The following is an 18,949-nucleotide window of genomic DNA, read 5'->3' on the forward strand; positions in this document are numbered from 1 at the left end:
TAAAGCAAAAACATAGACCGGTAAATATAAATTCTTTTTCCTTACCTTTTAAGTAAATTAAGTGTTTAAATTAAGAAAGTCCGAGCACATTGATATTTCAACACAGTAATGCCCTTTTGACTTGAAGTGTAATGATTTATACTCTGTTATCATCATTTGGCATCTTTTTAATTGAAAATTTCCCCTCCTATCCTTGACATTGACCTACTTTACTCTTCATCATGTACAGTATGGGCTCTCTTTCTGCGCGTATGCTGAATTGGTTTTCCTGAAAAGTTGCAGCCCAATGGTCTTAATCAGTATTCAGACAGTGTTGTTGAATGGATTTGCTGGCATTTTGTCAGTCTGATATCCATGAAATAGAGTAGCCAGAAATTAGACTCCTGGATGTCAAAGTGGCAGAGAAAGAATAAAATGGATCTTGACAATTTCTGTACCTAGAGCTGTTGGCTTCATCTCCTAACAGTTAATTGTCAGATGCTAAATGAATCATAACTTCTTCAATATCAAATCAGATGTCGATAGATTTTGTTTCAAAGCATGTCTTATTTTTTATGCAAAGTCTTCAATCAACTTTAATCAACTTTGCTTTTTATTCAGCTTCACTGATCCGTGGGAACCGGACCAACTGTACTCAGTTCTCCAGGAATTTGGACTGGTTAGTCAGCAAACTGGAGAGAATGGAGTCATCGTCAGGTATAATAGATCTCTTTGTTTTGCTGCTAATTGACTAATTGAGTTTGGAAAGACGGATGTTCATGATTTTTTTTTTCTTGAATCTTGTTTTGCAGGAATCCTTGAAGTCCTACACTGTGTTTTAGTAGAAAGCCCGGAGGCCCTGAATATCATTCAGAAAGGACACATTAAATCCATCATCTCTCTGCTCTACAAGCATGGACGCAACCACAAGGTGGGCTGTGATCAACGTTTTTTGGTGCAATCAGGGTTCATGTTTATATAAGTTTACAGTTATTACTGTAACTATAAGCACAAATCTTACCTTTGTTATTCTTTGTGCTTGTCTACTTACTGGGCTTATTAATAGTGAGTTACTTCCAGTTAAATACATAGGTGGAAAGTGGAAATGTCTTCATAGTTACAGAGTAAAAAGTTCTCACAGGCAAAGGTTGCAGTGGAACTGTTAGAATTTTATTTTTATCATTTAATTTCACTTAATTTGAATATTAGGTTAGATTTATTAAAAAGCTGCACTTTCTAACTTTTAACTCAATTAGCTTATTTTCAGAAATATGAAATTATTCTTCAGGTCAAGATAAGGCGTTGATGTTCTCTGTAGCTGCCTCCTTAAACCTGGCTATATAACCTGAAAGGGTTTATTTCATCACTGAATGAGTCATGTGAACCAGAGCGCTGCTTCATGGCGAACAAAGCTTTCCTTAAATTAGAGAGCTAAGAAAAAACGTATTTGGCAACAAAATAGATATAAGACTAACCTGATCAAAACACTTTTGGATTTTTTCTTTTATTTCCAACTAACTCTATAACTCCTAAGTCTGCAGGTCCTAAGTGTGGTCTGCTATCATCAGATCCCAAAACTCTGAGGGAGATGAGATTAGATTAGGATTATTTTTGAGACCGTCCTCTTTTGCCATTTGTTTTAAGGGGCATTAAACCTGGAAAATACAAGTCTAGTGTGTTGATCTAAATAAAACACCAAAAAAACAACAACAAAAAAATTGACATAAATATAAACCCACTATACACAGTGGGTTAAAGTAATATTTAATTAGCTTGCTATTTTCAAAAGCTTGGTTAATGTATAAAAAATGAAATAATTTTGTGTGGAAATTAACAGATTCTTAAAAAACATAAGGAATAACAGATTATATTGTCACTTATGAAATTAAGTATTTGATAATTAAAAAGTGGTCATTAAAAATGCGGCTCAGACCTTTTCTGTCATTAGCAGGCAGGTTTACACGTTTCTCAGGAGAGGCTCTATTCTGCTGCGCTTTATAAGAGATCACAACCTCAGAGCTGCTTAGATACTTTGAAGAGAGAACACCTCCAGACTAGCTTGGCAACTTCATGATAAGAGTCATTCTTCCTCAGTCATTGCATTGTTGCATGAAGCGATCCTTGGGTCATTATTGAAGACCCAACTATTACTTGTGTTTTAAATACTTGCTGAGAGGAGAAAATTCTCCAAAGGATTTTTTATCTAACAGCTTCTTCAAACTGGTGAAGACATTAAAGTACACTTAATAGAAAAGATGCACCTGTTTTTACCTTTGCCCTTCACTATTGTCTTGTGGCTACATGTTATCAAAAATCTTGATTTTATCCTTATCTTACAGGAAAAAAAAAAACCTAAGCCTTAACCAATTAGATTTGAACTTCTGGACTTTCTCATGATTATTCTTCTCATTATGCCAGCAGCTGTTACCTTCTAACCAGGTTTAATATTGTTGTTATTTAATCTTAACCTAGGGTTGTTTAGATATACTATTCTGTACCTTATGTCTTTTCAAAGCTATGTACTTTTCTCAGTCAGGTAGGATCGTGAGTAGAACTGGCTCTGTCATTGGTCTCAGGTAGGAGACATTTGCTGTGTGTCGGAGGGAAAGACACTAGAGAAACAGTGATCCATCATCTGTCTGAACCAGCCCCCCAAGCACACACTATAGGCTACTGAGCACCTTCTATAGCAGACTGTTACAGCTCCGCTGACAATCACACAGATTAAGGAACTTCTTCCTGTCACTTGCCTTCAACTTGTGCAATAACATTCTCTAACTGTTGCTGGTTACTTTTCATCGTTGTTGCTCAATTTGAACAAAATAATCTCATTACATAAATATGTAGATTTTATATTTTTTCTGTATGCATTGCTGTTATGGCCCCAAAATTTCCCAATTGTTGGATTAGTAAACTATATTCTTATCTATCTTATTTTGCAAATTAAATAAAGCTCATTTTAACATGTGATTTTTTTTTTTTTTTTTTTTTTTGAAATTCTCCCTTTTCATATAAAAAAAATCCATAAATATTTAAACCCTTATTTTTTATTTTTGTAAGTGAGAAAACCTACAAAATCAACAGATAAATAATTAATTTCCCTGAAGGAGTGTTTGAGTTTCCAGCTGCCTAAGCCTGTTACTTTCTCTTTGTCAACCAAACACCCAAATCCACTACAATAATTTTTCACCATGAAGAAATAGAAAGAGATAATCCTGAATTTTTGAGTCAACAGGCTGGAAGTGAAAAAACACACACAAAAAAAGTAATCTCATCAGCTCTGGTGTTAGACATTCAACTATCATGTTTAACTCTTAGTATTTCAGCTTGAATTGTACCCGTCATGAAAGAGCATCAAAAGAGAGGCTGATGAGTAGAGGCATTCTGACCACCAGGATCCTGCTGAATCTGTCTGGAAATATCAGTTAACAGTCAAGCTCAGCTAAAACCTACTGGCTCCCTAAGCCTCCAGGGTTCACCAGTAGACAATGGACTATTAACGAGTTCAAACGGATTGAATCAGCTTGGCTATAAATTATGTTTCAGCAGTATGCAGCCTGTATACAAAAACTGTCTTTAACAAATGTGCTCGGTTCTTTTCCTCTTCAGATTCTGGATGTCCTGTGCTCTCTCTGTGTGTGCAATGGGGTGGCAGTGAGAGCCAATCAGAATCTGATCTGTGACAACCTGCTGCCAAGAAGAGACCTGCTGCTCCAAACCAGACTGGTCAATGATGTCCAAAGGTAAAAAAGCTGAATGTTGAAATGTTTATTTTAATTTTTGTATTCAGGTTTTTAAGTTAAAAGACAAGTAATAGCATTTATTTTCAAAAATATTTATTAATACTATAATTCTGTTTACAGCCAAAAATATTGATTATTCCTTTAAAGATATGCTCGATATTTGAAACCATTGCTATTTCAATAATATTGGTGAACAATTCAATGATTAATGCATAATTCTACTCTCTTTCTAATCTGTAGTCCCATCACTCAGGAAAATGTTACTTTGGCATAAAAAAATGCTTTTTCATAATAAGCCAACATTATTTATTTTCCATTTAATTATTTATGTGTTTTTTGTTCCTTCATAAAAGAGAAAAAACATTTGTCCATTTATGCTCTCTACATTTTAAAATCATGATACGAAAAGATCAATTATTGCAGTTCCCTGCCCCCTATGTCAACAAATAACATTTAAATATATAAATGAAGAGTTGGTCCAACATCACATACAATTGATTTTCAGTGGCCTACACCAGTGCCTTCAACCTTTTTTGCACCACAGACCAGCTTAATGTCAGACAAAATTTTCACGTATCACTCTGTAACTGTAATACTCAACTTTTTAATATATGACATATGTGATTTTTATCGGCAGATTTTCATCCAATATAACCCCCAAATATTAGAGCTGTACCGGTGCCTCCATGTGGTATTTTAACTATGGTAAATGCCAAAAGTCGACTTAAAAATTGCACATGAACACCCAATCATGTTTTAATTTACACTGGAAAGCTTGGAAATTATATCTGGGTTTCGAGATTAGGTAAACTTTGACCTTTCAACATGGTGGACCGCAGTAAAACTATTCTGTATGGTGAGCGTTCTCTCCTATTGTGTTTGTAGCCTACACAATGCTGTGTAGCAGTCAGGTAGCAGTTGAACGAGGAAGTCTATTATTGTCTTGCCCAAGTAGCAGGTCAGGATAATATTTCAATCACTGCGTTCCTCTTCTTTAACACAAAAAATGCAAATGGACACAATGCGATGGTAATTTCCACTTGTGGTAAGGATCATCCTGACCAAACCACATGAAGGCAGCATGAGTGATGCTTATTAATTAATTTGAGAAAAAAAAAAATGCTACATTAAACAAATAATAATGAGATTGAAAAATGTACGTGTTATATTTTGGTTTTTGTACCAGGCGAAGCTAAAGTTGTGTTGTTTTTGGGGGGTATTTCTAGTTTGGGCATATGCACAAACATGGAAGTTTTTTTTAAATCTTAAATCTAAAATGTATTGATTTTTTTTTTTTTTTTACAGTTTAAGCTTCTTTAACGATTTTATTCTTTTTTTCTGTAAATGCTATCGTTTTTATAGTTTAGTTGATGATTATTTCATTAATAAATCAGATAACAATTATTTAAATATAATCCGCCTAATCATTTCTTAAGCCCCAGCGCAGAATCATGGCACCCCAGAAATTTCTGGTATATAATTATTACACACACCATTATTGTGATGATGAAAGTTAATCTGGATATTCTGCTCAAACTTGATATACAGCCTTTCTTATCTTTTTTTCTGACTGCAGTATGAGGCCCAACATTTTCCTGGGTATCGCAGAAGGTTCAGCTCAGTATAAGAAATGGTACTATGAGTTGGTCATCGACCAGGTGGACCATTTTGTAACTGGAGAGCCGACCCACCTGAGAGTAGGCTGGGCCAACACTAAAGGCTACGCTCCGTATCCTGGTGGAGGAGAGGGCTGGGGTGGAAACGGTGTCGGTGATGATCTGTACTCCTACAGCTTTGATGGACTTCATCTGTGGTCAGGTGGGAACCCAGTTCAACTCTTTGGACTTTTCTAAGTCTATAAGAAATCTCATATAGCCTCCCATTTCTTCTTCATTTTATATAACTCCTTGTAAAGTATTCATCACCCGTCTCGCCGCCCAGTCTCTTCTCCTCACTTTTCATTCCCTTGTACATGTACAGTGACTTTGCTGCTAACTGAGATCCACTCTGTCTACCAGGTCGAATCCCCAGGGCCGTGGCCTCCATTAACCAGCACCTGTTGAACTCGGATGACGTGGTCAGCTGCTGCCTCGATTTGGGCGCTCCTAGTATGTCTTTCAGGATCAACGGGCAGCCTGTGCAGGGCATGTTTGAGGACTTCAACACAGATGGATTCTTCTTCCCCGTTGTCAGCTTCTCTGCAGGAGTCAAGTAAGGTTTTTAAAACTGGAAAGCAAACATTAAAACCATTGCCTGCATAAAATACCTCCACTGGTGTTTTTGTAGAGAATATAATGCTGATTTCAAGTAAATGTAATACTGAGTGTGAGCACCTGTATTATTGTTTTGGGCTTGCTATAGATTGATTACATATGTCCTCATGAGAAAAGAGGTCTTCCTTCAGGCAAAACAATAAAAATGTTCTCCACTGCGGGAGCCAAAATTGACCAAAGCTGAAAGTTCTATAGGTACTGCTTTCATTCACATTTTTTTTTATATTATATGAAGCATTTCATTTTGCCCGATAAGAGTGGAGGGGGCAGATTTTATGGTATTTTGCGTAAGATGTAGTTCAAAGAAGCCAGAGTTTACATTCTAGCAGACATGCTACCAAAAACAGAGCAAAGATATCTGATACAATGGTTAATGCAGAATTGCTGACTGGAACGGATTTTAAGAAGCAGGACCAGTTGACCAGTACCTACACTTTGGGCTTGCTGGACCAATCAAAGATTCTGATTCAGCTGTTTGGGTGCCCATCATTGGTTCCAATTGGAATCACCTTCTTATGTACATTGCTAAGTGCAATTTTAAAGAGGTTTCTACATCAATCTTTCCAGATCCATCTCAAACTCTGGAGGATTTCTCCAACACATCCGGGCATCAAATCCTGCCATGGGTTAACTTGTGGTTGAACATTGGGTTTGAAAAGCATTGTGGTGTAAATTGCTAAAGCTAAGGAGAGACTGTTTGAAAAACAATTTAATGTAATACAAATTACTTTTTCCCTACTCAATGTGTTTAAATTCATAGTCTGCATCAGTTTCTTATTTAAACATCACTTTAGGTTCTTCATACTCCCACTGAGCGGGTTTGATATAATTATACCTTTAACTAAATTACAATTCTTAGGAGCTTAAACAGGATGATAATTTATATTTTCCTACTAAGCAAAGGCACTGACATTAAAATAAGTCAAATGATTTGGAACAAATAACGTATTCATAAGATATAATGGGTTAGTTGTATTTCCATTTCCAGTTTTATGCGGCATAAATGGACACCCCACGGCCCTATGTAGAAAAATGCCTTTATTTATGTAAATATTTTTTAAAATTAACTTTTTGCTGTTAATTATAGTTTTTCCTAAATATAATGATTCTCTGTTCTCTTTCTATAAGGTCTTTGTATGTATAACATATAACATATTTTTATACCATTTATTTCGGAAAATAGAAATTACCTAAATAGAAAATAATAAGCATTTTTTATAAATTTGATTTATAAAATAAGAATTTGTTTAAAGGAAATTGATAATATAGAAATTAGGAACAATTACTGTAGGTATAATATGCTGGCTGTTTTGTAGTGTGATCCAGTGTTGCGTAACCTTTCTCCTCAGAGTTCGTTTCCTACTCGGAGGACGCCACGGCGATTTTAAGTTCCTACCCCCCGCTGGTTACTCTCCGTGCTACGAAGCACTCCTGCCTAAGGAGAAGATGCGAGTGGAGCCTGTGAAGGAGTTTAAGAGGGACCATGATGGGGTTCGAGATCTGCTGGGAACAACCCAGTTCTTGTCTCAGGCCTCCTTTATTCCCACGCCTGTTGACACCAGCCAGGTGAGCTTATTTATGAATGTTTGCATAACTATGCTATTTAATGCATTAGTGGTTCCATATGTTTTTCTCCCTTTCTACAGATTGTTCTTCCCCCTCATCTGGAGAACATCCGTGACAAGCTGGCAGAAAACATCCATGAACTTTGGGGAATGAACAAAATTGAACTGGGCTGGACTTACGGCAAGGTAAACATATTATTGAAAGTTGAGATAAAAATTTTGCACCTTGTTGAAACCAGTATCTTGATGATGCAGAGCTTCAGACATTAACCTATAAATAGTTTGTAAATAGTTTCTATGTCACTCCTCTGTAGAATGATTGATTCCATAAAGATGCAGAAAATAATTATGTTAAGAGATTAAATCGAAGTAGAAGTTTTCCATTTGGTTTAGTTAAGAAGAAAAAACACACCTGATTATGAGAAATGTAAATCAAACAAAAGCCTTCGTAAAATAAACATAGTTTAAATTTTTTTTTTATCCTGAGTTGAATATTCTTAAAAAGAAGTGAACTTTGCTCTCTAAAGGAAATTTACATTTTATGCTTAAAGAAAATCCAAACTTTTGTACTATATTTTTATATCAACTTATGTTAAAACTTTTGTCAAACATGTTTTGGAAAATAACTTTATATCTTTGCCTTTAATATAGATTAATGGCCTCATTCCTGCTAAAGTTAGAAAAGTATTAACTGGTCTGCATCATTTGCTCTCTCCTTTTGATTTAGAAATATCCTGTGGGATTCTCTGTCATCAACTCAGCATTAAAAAAAAATCAGAACAAAGCTAGCTCTACTTTGAGATTTCCTGGTTTAAATCTAGTAAGATATTTTCAGGCATATTATTTTTACTATAAAGTAAAGCCTTTGAAAGGTGTTGGTTGTATTCCTAGATTATAATTGCAGTTGCAATTTGCAGTGTATAAAAAAAAAAGAAGAAAACACTTTCCAAAGAACTGGTGTGCCTTTGTTCTATACTGTAGTAGTTGAAATCCTGGACCAAGTGTTGGTCTGTTTTCAGTAGAAGTCGTTGATTCTCTTCGCTGATTTTTATGGCCTTTTATAGTTTTCCCATCTTAGAAGTGACAATTATCTGGTAAATTTTAGCTCCAAAATAAATGCAAATAAATTTATAACCTTGGTTTTTAAACCATTTATGTCACTGCTTTACAAATTGGTTTCAGTCCCTTTTAAAAGTTATTTGTTGTATTTGTTTTTTTAAACCAATTGACAGAGGTTACATTGTAACTATGGTTCTGTGAATTCCTGGATGATTGCCAGTGGCAGTGAACAGTGGATGTCTCCTCGCACGGCACGCAGGTGAAGATAAATGCAAAAAGAAGTCCCACACATGACACAGCCCATCTGGGGCCTCCTGGGATCTTCTCGCTGTGGGAGAAGTTTGAGAGACCAGTGTGACTTGCAGTCTTCCAGATATTCACAGAACCATTGTTACAGCCAGCAATGTCACAAGGGACACAGTACTCACCCACCTTACAGGTGGTAGAGAAAGCCAGAGGCAGGATCGCCAAAGCCAGTAGGGTCTTGCATCANGGCATAAATGGACACCCCACGGCCCTATGTAGAAAAATGCCTTTATTTATGTAAATATTTTTTAAAATTAACTTTTTGCTGTTAATTATAGTTTTTCCTAAATATAATGATTCTCTGTTCTCTTTCTATAAGGTCTTTGTATGTATAACATATAACATATTTTTATACCATTTATTTCGGAAAATAGAAATTACCTAAATAGAAAATAATAAGCATTTTTTATAAATTTGATTTATAAAATAAGAATTTGTTTAAAGGAAATTGATAATATAGAAATTAGGAACAATTACTGTAGGTATAATATGCTGGCTGTTTTGTAGTGTGATCCAGTGTTGCGTAACCTTTCTCCTCAGAGTTCGTTTCCTCCTCGGAGGACGCCACGGCGATTTTAAGTTCCTACCCCCCGCTGGTTACTCTCCGTGCTACGAAGCACTCCTGCCTAAGGAGAAGATGCGAGTGGAGCCTGTGAAGGAGTTTAAGAGGGACCATGATGGGGTTCGAGATCTGCTGGGAACAACCCAGTTCTTGTCTCAGGCCTCCTTTATTCCCACTCCTGTTGACACCAGCCAGGTGAGCTTATTTATGAATGTTTGCATAACTATGCTATTTAATGCATTAGTGGTTCCATATGTTTTTCTCCCTTTCTGCAGATTGTTCTCCCCCCTCATCTGGAGAACATCCGTGACAAGCTGGCAGAAAACATCCATGAACTTTGGGGAATGAACAAAATTGAACTGGGCTGGACGTACGGCAAGGTAAACATGTTCTTGAAAGTTGAGATAAAAATTTTGCACCTTGTTGAAACCAGTATCTTGATGATGCAGAGCTTCACACATTAACTTATAAATATTTTACTATGTAAATCCTCTGTAGAATGATTGATTCCATAAAGATGCAGAAAATAATTATGTTAAGAGATTAAATCGAAGTAGAAGTTTTCCATTTGGTTTAGTTAAGAAGAAAAAACACACCTGATTATGAGAAATGTAAATCAAACAAAAGCCTTCGTAAAATAAACATAGTTTAAATTTTTTTTTTATCCTGAGTTGAATATTCTTAAAAAGAAGTGAACTTTGCTCTCTAAAGGAAATTTACATTTTATGCTTAAAGAAAATCCAAACTTTTGTACTATATTTTTATATCAACTTATGTTAAAACTTTTGTCAAACATGTTTTGGAAAATAACTTGCAGGTGAAGAATAAATGTAAAAAGAAGTCCCACACATGACCCAGCCCATCTGGGGCCTCCTGGGATCTTCTCGCTGTGGGAGAAGTTTGAGAGACCAGTGTGACTTGCAGTCTTCCAGAAATTCACAGAACCATTGTTACAATGAAACATTTTTTACGTTTCATTCCTTCCTGGCTGCCAGAGGCAGTAAACAAAGTGAATAACTTATCAACCAGCAATGTCACAAGGGACACAGTACTCACCCACCTTACAGGTGGTAGAGAAAGCCAGAGGCAGGATCGCCAAAGCCAGTAGGGTCTTGCATCACACGTCGACGCAGTAGCAGTCACCCATGATACCACCACACAGATATCCCTCAGTGGCACGCCCTCCATTGCTGCCTAGGACATAGACACAGATTCATAAGCTAGTGCAATGGTATCTACAACCCAGCATGACAGCCTGTGCTTGCAAAGGGCTTGTTCCCTGTTCTGCCCACTGTGGCATACGAACAGCACCATAGCCACAATGTAAAACTGCAATGCCAAGACTGAGCATAGTATGTTTGCTGACCTTTGATCCTCAGACTGAAGAAGGGGCGGGCAATAGGCCCCCAGTTCAATGCCTGAATTTGCATAGTCCGGGGACAGTACCTTGGGAAGAAAGGTGATGTTGGGCTGCAATGTCAATCTGGCTCCATTTGCATCCTCAACTGGGGCAGATCGGGGTGATGTCCAGTGTGTAGAGGTCACTGATCCTCCTAGCTGCCGTTACCACCAGCAGAAAGGCAGTGTTCTTAGAACCTTGCCTGCAACTGGCATGGGTCCTCCTCTGGGTCTTACTTAACTATACTCCTGAGGGAATTCCCTTAATCATCATTATCTTTCAAAGTCATGGATCATCTCTCGAATGCAGTGGTCTAGGAAGGGGTCTCCTTGCTCCCTAAAGGAAAATTCCAAATTGGAGACCCCCTTGGAGATTCCATCATCCTCCTGCTTAGAGGACAGGAGTCAGGTCTGGAACTTTGAGTAAAGCCTTGAGCTGCTCTGTCTCAGCCCTCAATGAGTCCACTCCATTGGCACTCTAGTCAATTCCTCTTCCTCCATGGACTGTGGCACTACACAGCCGGCACATTCCTTTGCCTCCCGTAACACCGTTGAGGTGCACCCGAGGGAGCTTGGCTGTAAAAAGTCAAGTCAAATTTCCCTTTTACAAAGGAAGTGTATAACCTGAGCGAGACAAAGGTTAAAGAAAGCGTTTAGATGTGCAGTATCTTCAGCCCGCAGCTGCCCAGCAAACGCAAACAACCATTAAAGCTAGAAGCCGTCCACAGCATGACACTCTGCCACCACCTACTATAATGAACAAACACACGTCAGCTACAGCCTTAGAGGGCTTAAAAAATGCACTCTGACCAACAAGCCACAGGCAGAATGACGATGTCGCACCAAAAATTTTCCTAACTCTCTAGACCTGCAGTTACTAATCGTCTCCAAAACACAGACTTATAGGAAAGATAAACCTGCGAAGCACAGCAAGTTAACAAAGAGATGATGTTATGTGTGGAAGCAGGGAAATCATGCAGGAAAGGGGGTCTTAAGAACCAAGAATGAAAACCACTCCTAAAAGTGAAAAGACGGATCATTTTGTTGCATATGCAATTGAAGAATTTCTTTTGAGATGGTTGTTTTAAACTCAAAGGGAGGATAGACAACAGTTTGGTTTGGTCATAAAAGCCTTCAAAAGCATTTAAAAAAACAGAGAAAACTTCAGGCGACATTCTTTATCATTTAAAAAAAGCTTAAAAACACACTAACATGAATCAATTTGATCCTGTGATAAAATAATGCATTTTGATACTCTTGCCTCAGCCATTATCTTCTGTCGTTTACCATCACTAGCTGTCCATGTCTCTATCTATTTATCTCTCTCTCTCTCTTTCACCACTGCAGAAACACCCATCAGAAGTCTGATCACACAGTTGGACTCTTTTTTTTATACTGTTGTAGTTATCACAGGGTAATGCTGTTCTGAGGCTGCTACCGCAGAGGCCATTCAACCAATGTTAATGAGTCCCTGTTCCTCCAAGAATGTGACGTTCACATTTATGAAGACTGGCAGAAAGATCTAAGAAATTATTAAGGGCAACATTGAGGCTCAAGCTGCTGCATGTTATAAAATCCTGCTTTAATAAGCAAAATTAGGTCAAATTAAAATTACTAAAATTTCAAGTCAGATGCCTCTTAGCAGATATGTGGCAACCACAATGATCAAAAACACTGATTTAGCCAAAACTAATTTTAAATTGGATTTATATCCTTGATCTCAGAGAGATGCTGTTACCTTTAGAATTTCAGTGCATTTGTGGTATATTCAGTGGCAGTGTGCATTATTAGTGAGAGACATTTGCTGACTTTTAGTGAATGTCATAATGACACTAAATATACCTTAATCAGCTCTCCAAGGTAAAACAGTTAATTGAAAGGGCATGCACTGCAAAACGGGTAGATTGCAACTTACATTTCAGAACCTTGAATTAGACTAATAGCAAATAAATTATAAACAAACTCATCTTGGAACAATTACCCTCAGATAAACTGGACTTCATTCTGGCTATGCAGATCCACTTTACATGCTTTTAAAATGTGCTTGCAGCTGAAAGCAAGGCTTTTAGACAAGAGCAAAGAGTTGTTAGATGAAACATTTAACAGAGATTCCTGTTTTCTTCTTATTAAGGTCCGTGACGACAACAAGAGGCAGCATCCTTGCCTTGTGGATTTCAGCAAGCTGCCTGAAACTGAGAAGAACTACAATGTGCAGATGTCAAGCGAAACACTTAAGTATGGAGTTGGTTCTTTGTTTGTTTTTTTATAATATTATTTGGAATTTATTTACAAAAAAGCTAACCCAAGGGTTTCAAAATTATACATCTGGCCCAATATAAACAGGTCAAAAACCAAACTTAAACTTAGGTAGTATTGAGCAGACTAACAATCACTAAATAAAAAAGTAAAAGCTATTCAACTTAAACTGCCCGTAATGAATAAACTAAAAAAAAACTTCAGACTTTCCATCCTTAAAATCCGTGAGTGGTATGACCTCATTGTTCAACAGAGCTAAAGCATGTGGTACTCTTTTCTATGGAATAGCTCAGCAACCTCTAAATAACTAGTAACTCGAGTAAAAAAAGGAGAAAAAAAAAGACATTTTAAACTGTTGCAAATTAAAGACAAGGAAAACAGGCTAACAAATAAAGTTAACCAAATGTGTTCAGTCCAAATACTTAACTAATAAGTCAAGATAACGAACTGTAAATACAAATCAAAACTTACTTTTACTGAAACATGAAGTTTCAGTTAAAGTAAGTTTCAGCAACTCTGATAAGTGGCAGCAGAGATGGCTGTCACATATTGGGAAAAATAACCAAAACTATATTCAGTGCTGGAAGTTTACACTAGAGGTTTAAACAAATCACCTGAAGTCGATTCCAGCAGTTGGGAAGTCAGTCCAGACTGGAAGTTATTGAAGCAATATTAAATCCACTGAGCTTAGGCTTAAGTTTGACATGCACCAATAATAATAATTGAACTTTATTGATCTCACACTTGAGAAATTCACCTCTGCATTTAACCCATCCCCTTGGGGAGCAGTGGGCTGCCACTGTGCGAAATCGGTGTGGGGTTAAGGGTCTTGCTCAGTGACACAGACTGGCAGTTTGTGGGAGTTGAACTCAGAATTCCGGGACCCACACACAATGCTCTAACCACTAGCTACCACCCCCATTCTAGGGTTTGGATAAGCCCTCAGGGGATAAGATAAATGAGTATTGAATAATGTTTTGTTATTAAATCCAGTTAACTTTGATTTAGGTTTACCTTTCTTTGTAAAAGAGTAATGGACTAACCTGTAAGACTGCTTGCATTACAATCGGTGTAAGGGGACTGCAGAATTGTTGCTTCACAAAATAGAAAAAGCAAAAAAATTATGCAGTTGGACAAGGCAAGCAACAGCAAACACAACACAGCCAGTTATACTGGGAGAGAGGAAAAAAACGCTGCCGTCACCAGATAAACGGCATGACATTGCAAGCTGCAGAAAACAACACGGCCAGTACTACTGGGAGAGGGGGGCGAAAAAAAGCTGTTATAACCAGGTAGAGAAAAAAATTACAGCTGCTCCATCCAGTAGGCAACAGGGTATCCAGCAACAGGGAACTAACGAAAGCATGGTCCAAAACCTCAAACAGCAAGTAAGGAAAAGAGCCCAGGATGCTGCCAGCATATATGGCTTCTGAGGGGTCATCCAGGGTGTCACAGGTGTGACTCTGTGGATATAATTACTTGAACTACACATGTGCAAAGAGAACATTCAGTGCTTTCAGCACCACCCTCTAGCAGTCAGTAGGGGTGAAATAGGGGTAACATCCTGTCATCCTTCTGCCATTGCTTATACCTGCTTATCTTCAAATGGTTTCAGGGGGACTGATGCTTATCTAAAGGGCTAACTGTGGAAAAGGCGAGGTACACCTTGAACAGGTTGCACGTCTACCACGGCAAAACTGTGATAAAGTACAAAAAACAAATAATAGTTGCTGTTGCAGTTATTTATTTATCTAAAGTCTGGACAGAGTCATTATTGTTTTACTTATTTTTGGGGGGGCAATAAACTGATTTCGTCCTTTGGTTGTAATGACAGAAGGGATTTGAAAATAAAAAAGTAGAAACCATGATTAAACAGCACATTTTCCTATCCCATAAATTTCATGCATCCATTCAGTCAGTGTTTCCATTCATTGGCTGGGCTGCTAACTCACCACTCATGCTTTCTGTCTTGGCTCTGTAATGACCTTCTGGCATGTGCCTTATCCCTTAGAAGGGAGTTCATAAAGAGAGATTTTGTGTAAGGCTTCAGTGTGCTGTAGGAACATGTTTGAAACATAGTTTGTGAAGAGAAGTGTGTCCTCATCATTTTCCCAAACGTTGTTGATTTTATCCAATGAGATGGATCCATAAGGAAAGTAGGAGTGCTCAATCCATTCCCTACTACAGGGGTGTCAAACTCCAGTCCCAGAGTGTCAGTGTCCTGAAACTTTTTGATATGTCCATTATTGAAGAACATCTAGGTACATCAAATGGATAGTTTCCTCTCCTGTATTCAGGCAAGCTCTTTAGAGTCCGGCTAATTGCTTAATTTCTTATTTATCTGCGTTGAATCAGAGACACGTCTAAAAGATTGAGAAAACCAGCCCCTGAAAACTGGAGTTTAATGCATGTGCTCTGTTGCAACAATGCATTCACATCCATTTGGTATGGTCCTATAGAACAGAATAGTGTGCTGTTGGAACCAAACAATCCAGTTTGTGTAATTTACAATAAATTTGTTTGGGCATCCAAGATTATAGGGTATAAAAGGGTTATAGGTCATTAAATATTCCAATTACTCCTTTCTACAACCAGTGCAGGAGTCTCCTCTGTAATGCTGAGCAGTATAAATTTAAGAATAAGATTAAAGAAGTGTTTGTCATGACGATTGTCTCCTGGTAGAGTTCCAGCATTGATTTATGGGGACATATTGCCTCCAAAGGCTTTTTAAGCTGACTACTGAATCCGACTACTGTAAAAAAAACACTTAGTTCAGCTCATTAAAGGAACTTAACTTCCTCTTACAGTGAACTTCTATGTGCCATTTATTCAGACAGCCGAGGCTGTGAGGAGTCCAGTGTTGTCTTCATTAGGACCCAACAGTGTCTGAAACATACAGATTTCTTCTAATTGTTTTCTTTTTAGTTCAAAAAGTGGATTTTTTTTTTATCTGAAAAAGTGTTTAACATCTTATCCTTCCATTTTTCTCATTTGCCACAGGACCTTGTTGGCATTAGGATGCCATGTTTCCCAGGTTAATGTTCATGCTGAAGAGGATCTGAAGAAAATCAAATTACCCAAAGAGTATGGTCACTATAGCTGTTTCTTTTCTGTTCTTTAGCTTTTTGATTTCTTTTTTCTTGCAAATTTCTACATTTCATTATTTGATAAATTTTCTAGCTACATGATGTCTAACGGATACAAGCCTGCGCCACTGGAACTCTCTGATGTGAAACTGACGGCAGGTCAAGAGGTTCTAGTTGATAAACTGGCCGAAAACGCACATAATGTTTGGGCCAAAGACAGAATCAAACAAGGATGGACCTATGGCATCCAGCAGGTAAACTGTGACCTTTTACAAGTGCTGTGCAGAAAGTCTAAAATATTGATGAAAAATTCCTAAATCTGATTTTCCATTTCTTTCTGAAAGGATTTGAAGAGCAGACGTAATCCTCGCCTAGTGCCATATGCTTTACTGGATGAACGCACAAAGAAATCTAACAGAGACAGTCTGAGAGAAGCCATTAGGACTATGGTCGGATATGGATATGACATTGACCCTCCAGATCAGGAGGGTGAGATTCTAACTTTGATTAAATAGTTCAAAAAAGTAATCAAAAATGAATAAACTGCATTTAAACAAACATTTTTCTATAAAAGCATGACTGAAGATGTTAAAGTTGTTGGTCAGTACCTCTAAAGGTGGTACTTGATTCAAACACCCTATTGTGTAGACCTGTCAGCTGACTGGGTGGCATAAAGAGCCCACACAAATCACAGAACCAAACTTTGCAGTTATGCCTAATTCAAAGAAAGGATACAGTGACTGTGGGGAGAAAACACTCTTTTGACGTATTATAGTTTCAGCTGAACGGCAGCACCACGCCAGCAATACCCTTCATGCAAAGACAAAGAATCAACAAAAAAGGAATAGTAAATCAATAGCCATATTTATACTTCCTGCAATATGGAGATGAGCAAAAGAAAATAGTGAAGCAATGGAAATTGAGCTAAAAGGAGTTTTAACCCAACAGCTGGATAACTAAGGATAACTTAAGATGACTTTAACTGTCAATGCAGTGCAGAAGTAGTTAGAAAGCAGTACTTACTAAGCATAAAATATAATTTTAACCATCTGTAGTTCATTTTAGGCTTAGCATATTTTTTTAAAGTATGGTTGTACATCTATTTTTGCATTTATAAATAACTTTGCTCTTCTGCTGTATTTTTTTCTTTTTGTGTCTGGACCAAAGTTGTGCATACACTAGATAATCAGAGCGTAGAGACGATCCGCTTTTTCCGTGTGGAACAAACGTATGCTGTGAAGACGGGAAAGTGGTACTTTGAGTTCGAGGTCCTGAGTGGAGGTGATATGAGGGTCGGCTGGGCCAGGCCAGGCTGTAGGCCTGATGTGGAGCTGGGAACAGATGACCAGGCCTATGTCTTTGATGGATATAGGGTAAACAGCATGAGGCTTTTCAGTTCACTCTGCACATGGTTTACGATTAAATTCAAAAGTTCTTACTATTTAAGATTTCTTTTTCTCTCCCACGCTTTCATTTCTTAAGGGTCGACGAATGCATATTGGTAGCCGCTACTTTGGGCATCCTTGGAAGAAGGGAGATGTGGTTGGTTGCATGATAAACATGGAGGACAAATCAATGATTTTCACTCTGAATGGAGAACTGCTGATCACCAGTAAGGGTTCTGAGCTCTGCTTTGCCGACTTTGAAACAGAAGATGGTGAGGATTTCACTGATTCATTTAAATAAATGTTTGTCACAGCATATTCACTAGTTTAAGAATAAAAAAATCAGAGTTTTATAACATGTTATTTATGAAATGAAACTAAATCTAGTTGGCCACTAATTCCTTATTTGTTTAGGTTTTATTCCGGTGTGCAGCCTCGGCATGTCTCAGATCGGCCGAATGAACCTCGGCAAGGATGCCAGCACTTTTAAGTACTACACCATGTGTGGTCTCCAGGAGGGTTTCGAGCCCTTTGCTGTCAACATGAAGAGGGAGATAACCATGTGGTTCAGCAAGCGTTTGCCCACCTTCTTCAATGTACCCCAGGACCACATGCATATTGAGGTAGAGAACACTTCCCTTGTTAATTTAAATCATTCTTTATTTAGGAAAATACCCACTTAAGTGCACTTCATAAGACCTAATACTGTAGAATGCCGTTGGTCCCAATTCTTCTTTTTTTCTGAACCATTTTTTCTCAGGTTACGAGAATTGATGGAACAGTGGACAGCCCCCCGTGTCTTAAGGTTGCACATAAGACATTTGGTACCCAGAACAGCAACAATGACATGGTTTACTGCAGACTAAGCATGCCGGTGGAGTTCTACTCAGCAGATATGCTGCTGGACGAGTCCCTTAAACTCAGGTAAGGCACTTACTCAAAGATACATTTTCAATTTGATTTTTTAACCCTTATTTGTGCCTGTTGTATTATGTTTTAACGGATCATTAAACAAGAAGTCTAAGTACCAAGATCGCTATAGTTCAGTTTTCTACCGATGGAAGTACAGAATGCAACATCATGAGATTTTTTTAGACAATTTTCCCATCTTTCAACTGGGTTAAGTCCATTCACTCAAACCTTTATTTAGCTTGGTTATTTATCTATTTCTATCTGTCTCTGTTCAGTCCTTTGTTTGCTTTCTATTTACCAATTTCTTTATACACCCATCATTCGTTCATTTATCTATCCATTTTACCCTCTGATTGCTTAAACACTCCCATTTATTCACTAATACTGTATATGTTGGCAAGTTTATCTATCTATCTATCCTTCCT

At 37.6% G+C, this 18,949-nt stretch overlaps 1 protein-coding gene across 2 annotated transcripts in view; it reads left to right on the plus strand.

The window, feature by feature from the left end:
- The window catches only part of LOC107093662 (ryanodine receptor 3-like), a 101,111-nt gene that overhangs the window by 17,577 nt on the left and 64,585 nt on the right, over positions 1-18,949 (plus strand). The window contains exons 13-27 of one of the 2 annotated variants that reach the window (XM_015388853.1): positions 601-696; positions 792-910; positions 3,589-3,722; positions 5,299-5,540; positions 5,741-5,933; positions 7,345-7,561; positions 7,642-7,746; positions 13,017-13,120; positions 16,142-16,225; positions 16,322-16,481; positions 16,572-16,716; positions 17,395-17,600; positions 17,710-17,884; positions 18,027-18,235; positions 18,373-18,536. In XM_015388853.1, the coding sequence (XP_015244339.1) occupies positions 601-696; positions 792-910; positions 3,589-3,722; positions 5,299-5,540; positions 5,741-5,933; positions 7,345-7,561; positions 7,642-7,746; positions 13,017-13,120; positions 16,142-16,225; positions 16,322-16,481; positions 16,572-16,716; positions 17,395-17,600; positions 17,710-17,884; positions 18,027-18,235; positions 18,373-18,536 (2,353 nt within the window). Of the gene's footprint in view, positions 1-600; positions 697-791; positions 911-3,588; positions 3,723-5,298; positions 5,541-5,740; positions 5,934-7,344; positions 7,562-7,641; positions 7,747-9,465; positions 9,683-9,762; positions 9,868-13,016; positions 13,121-16,141; positions 16,226-16,321; positions 16,482-16,571; positions 16,717-17,394; positions 17,601-17,709; positions 17,885-18,026; positions 18,236-18,372; positions 18,537-18,949 lie in introns of both variants that reach the window. The other variant, XM_015388852.1, reaches the window with a different exon arrangement.

This window comes from Cyprinodon variegatus, unplaced genomic scaffold, assembly GCF_000732505.1.
Source record: "Cyprinodon variegatus isolate N-32 unplaced genomic scaffold, C_variegatus-1.0 Scaffold439, whole genome shotgun sequence".
Taxonomy (NCBI): Eukaryota; Metazoa; Chordata; class Actinopteri; order Cyprinodontiformes; family Cyprinodontidae; genus Cyprinodon; species Cyprinodon variegatus.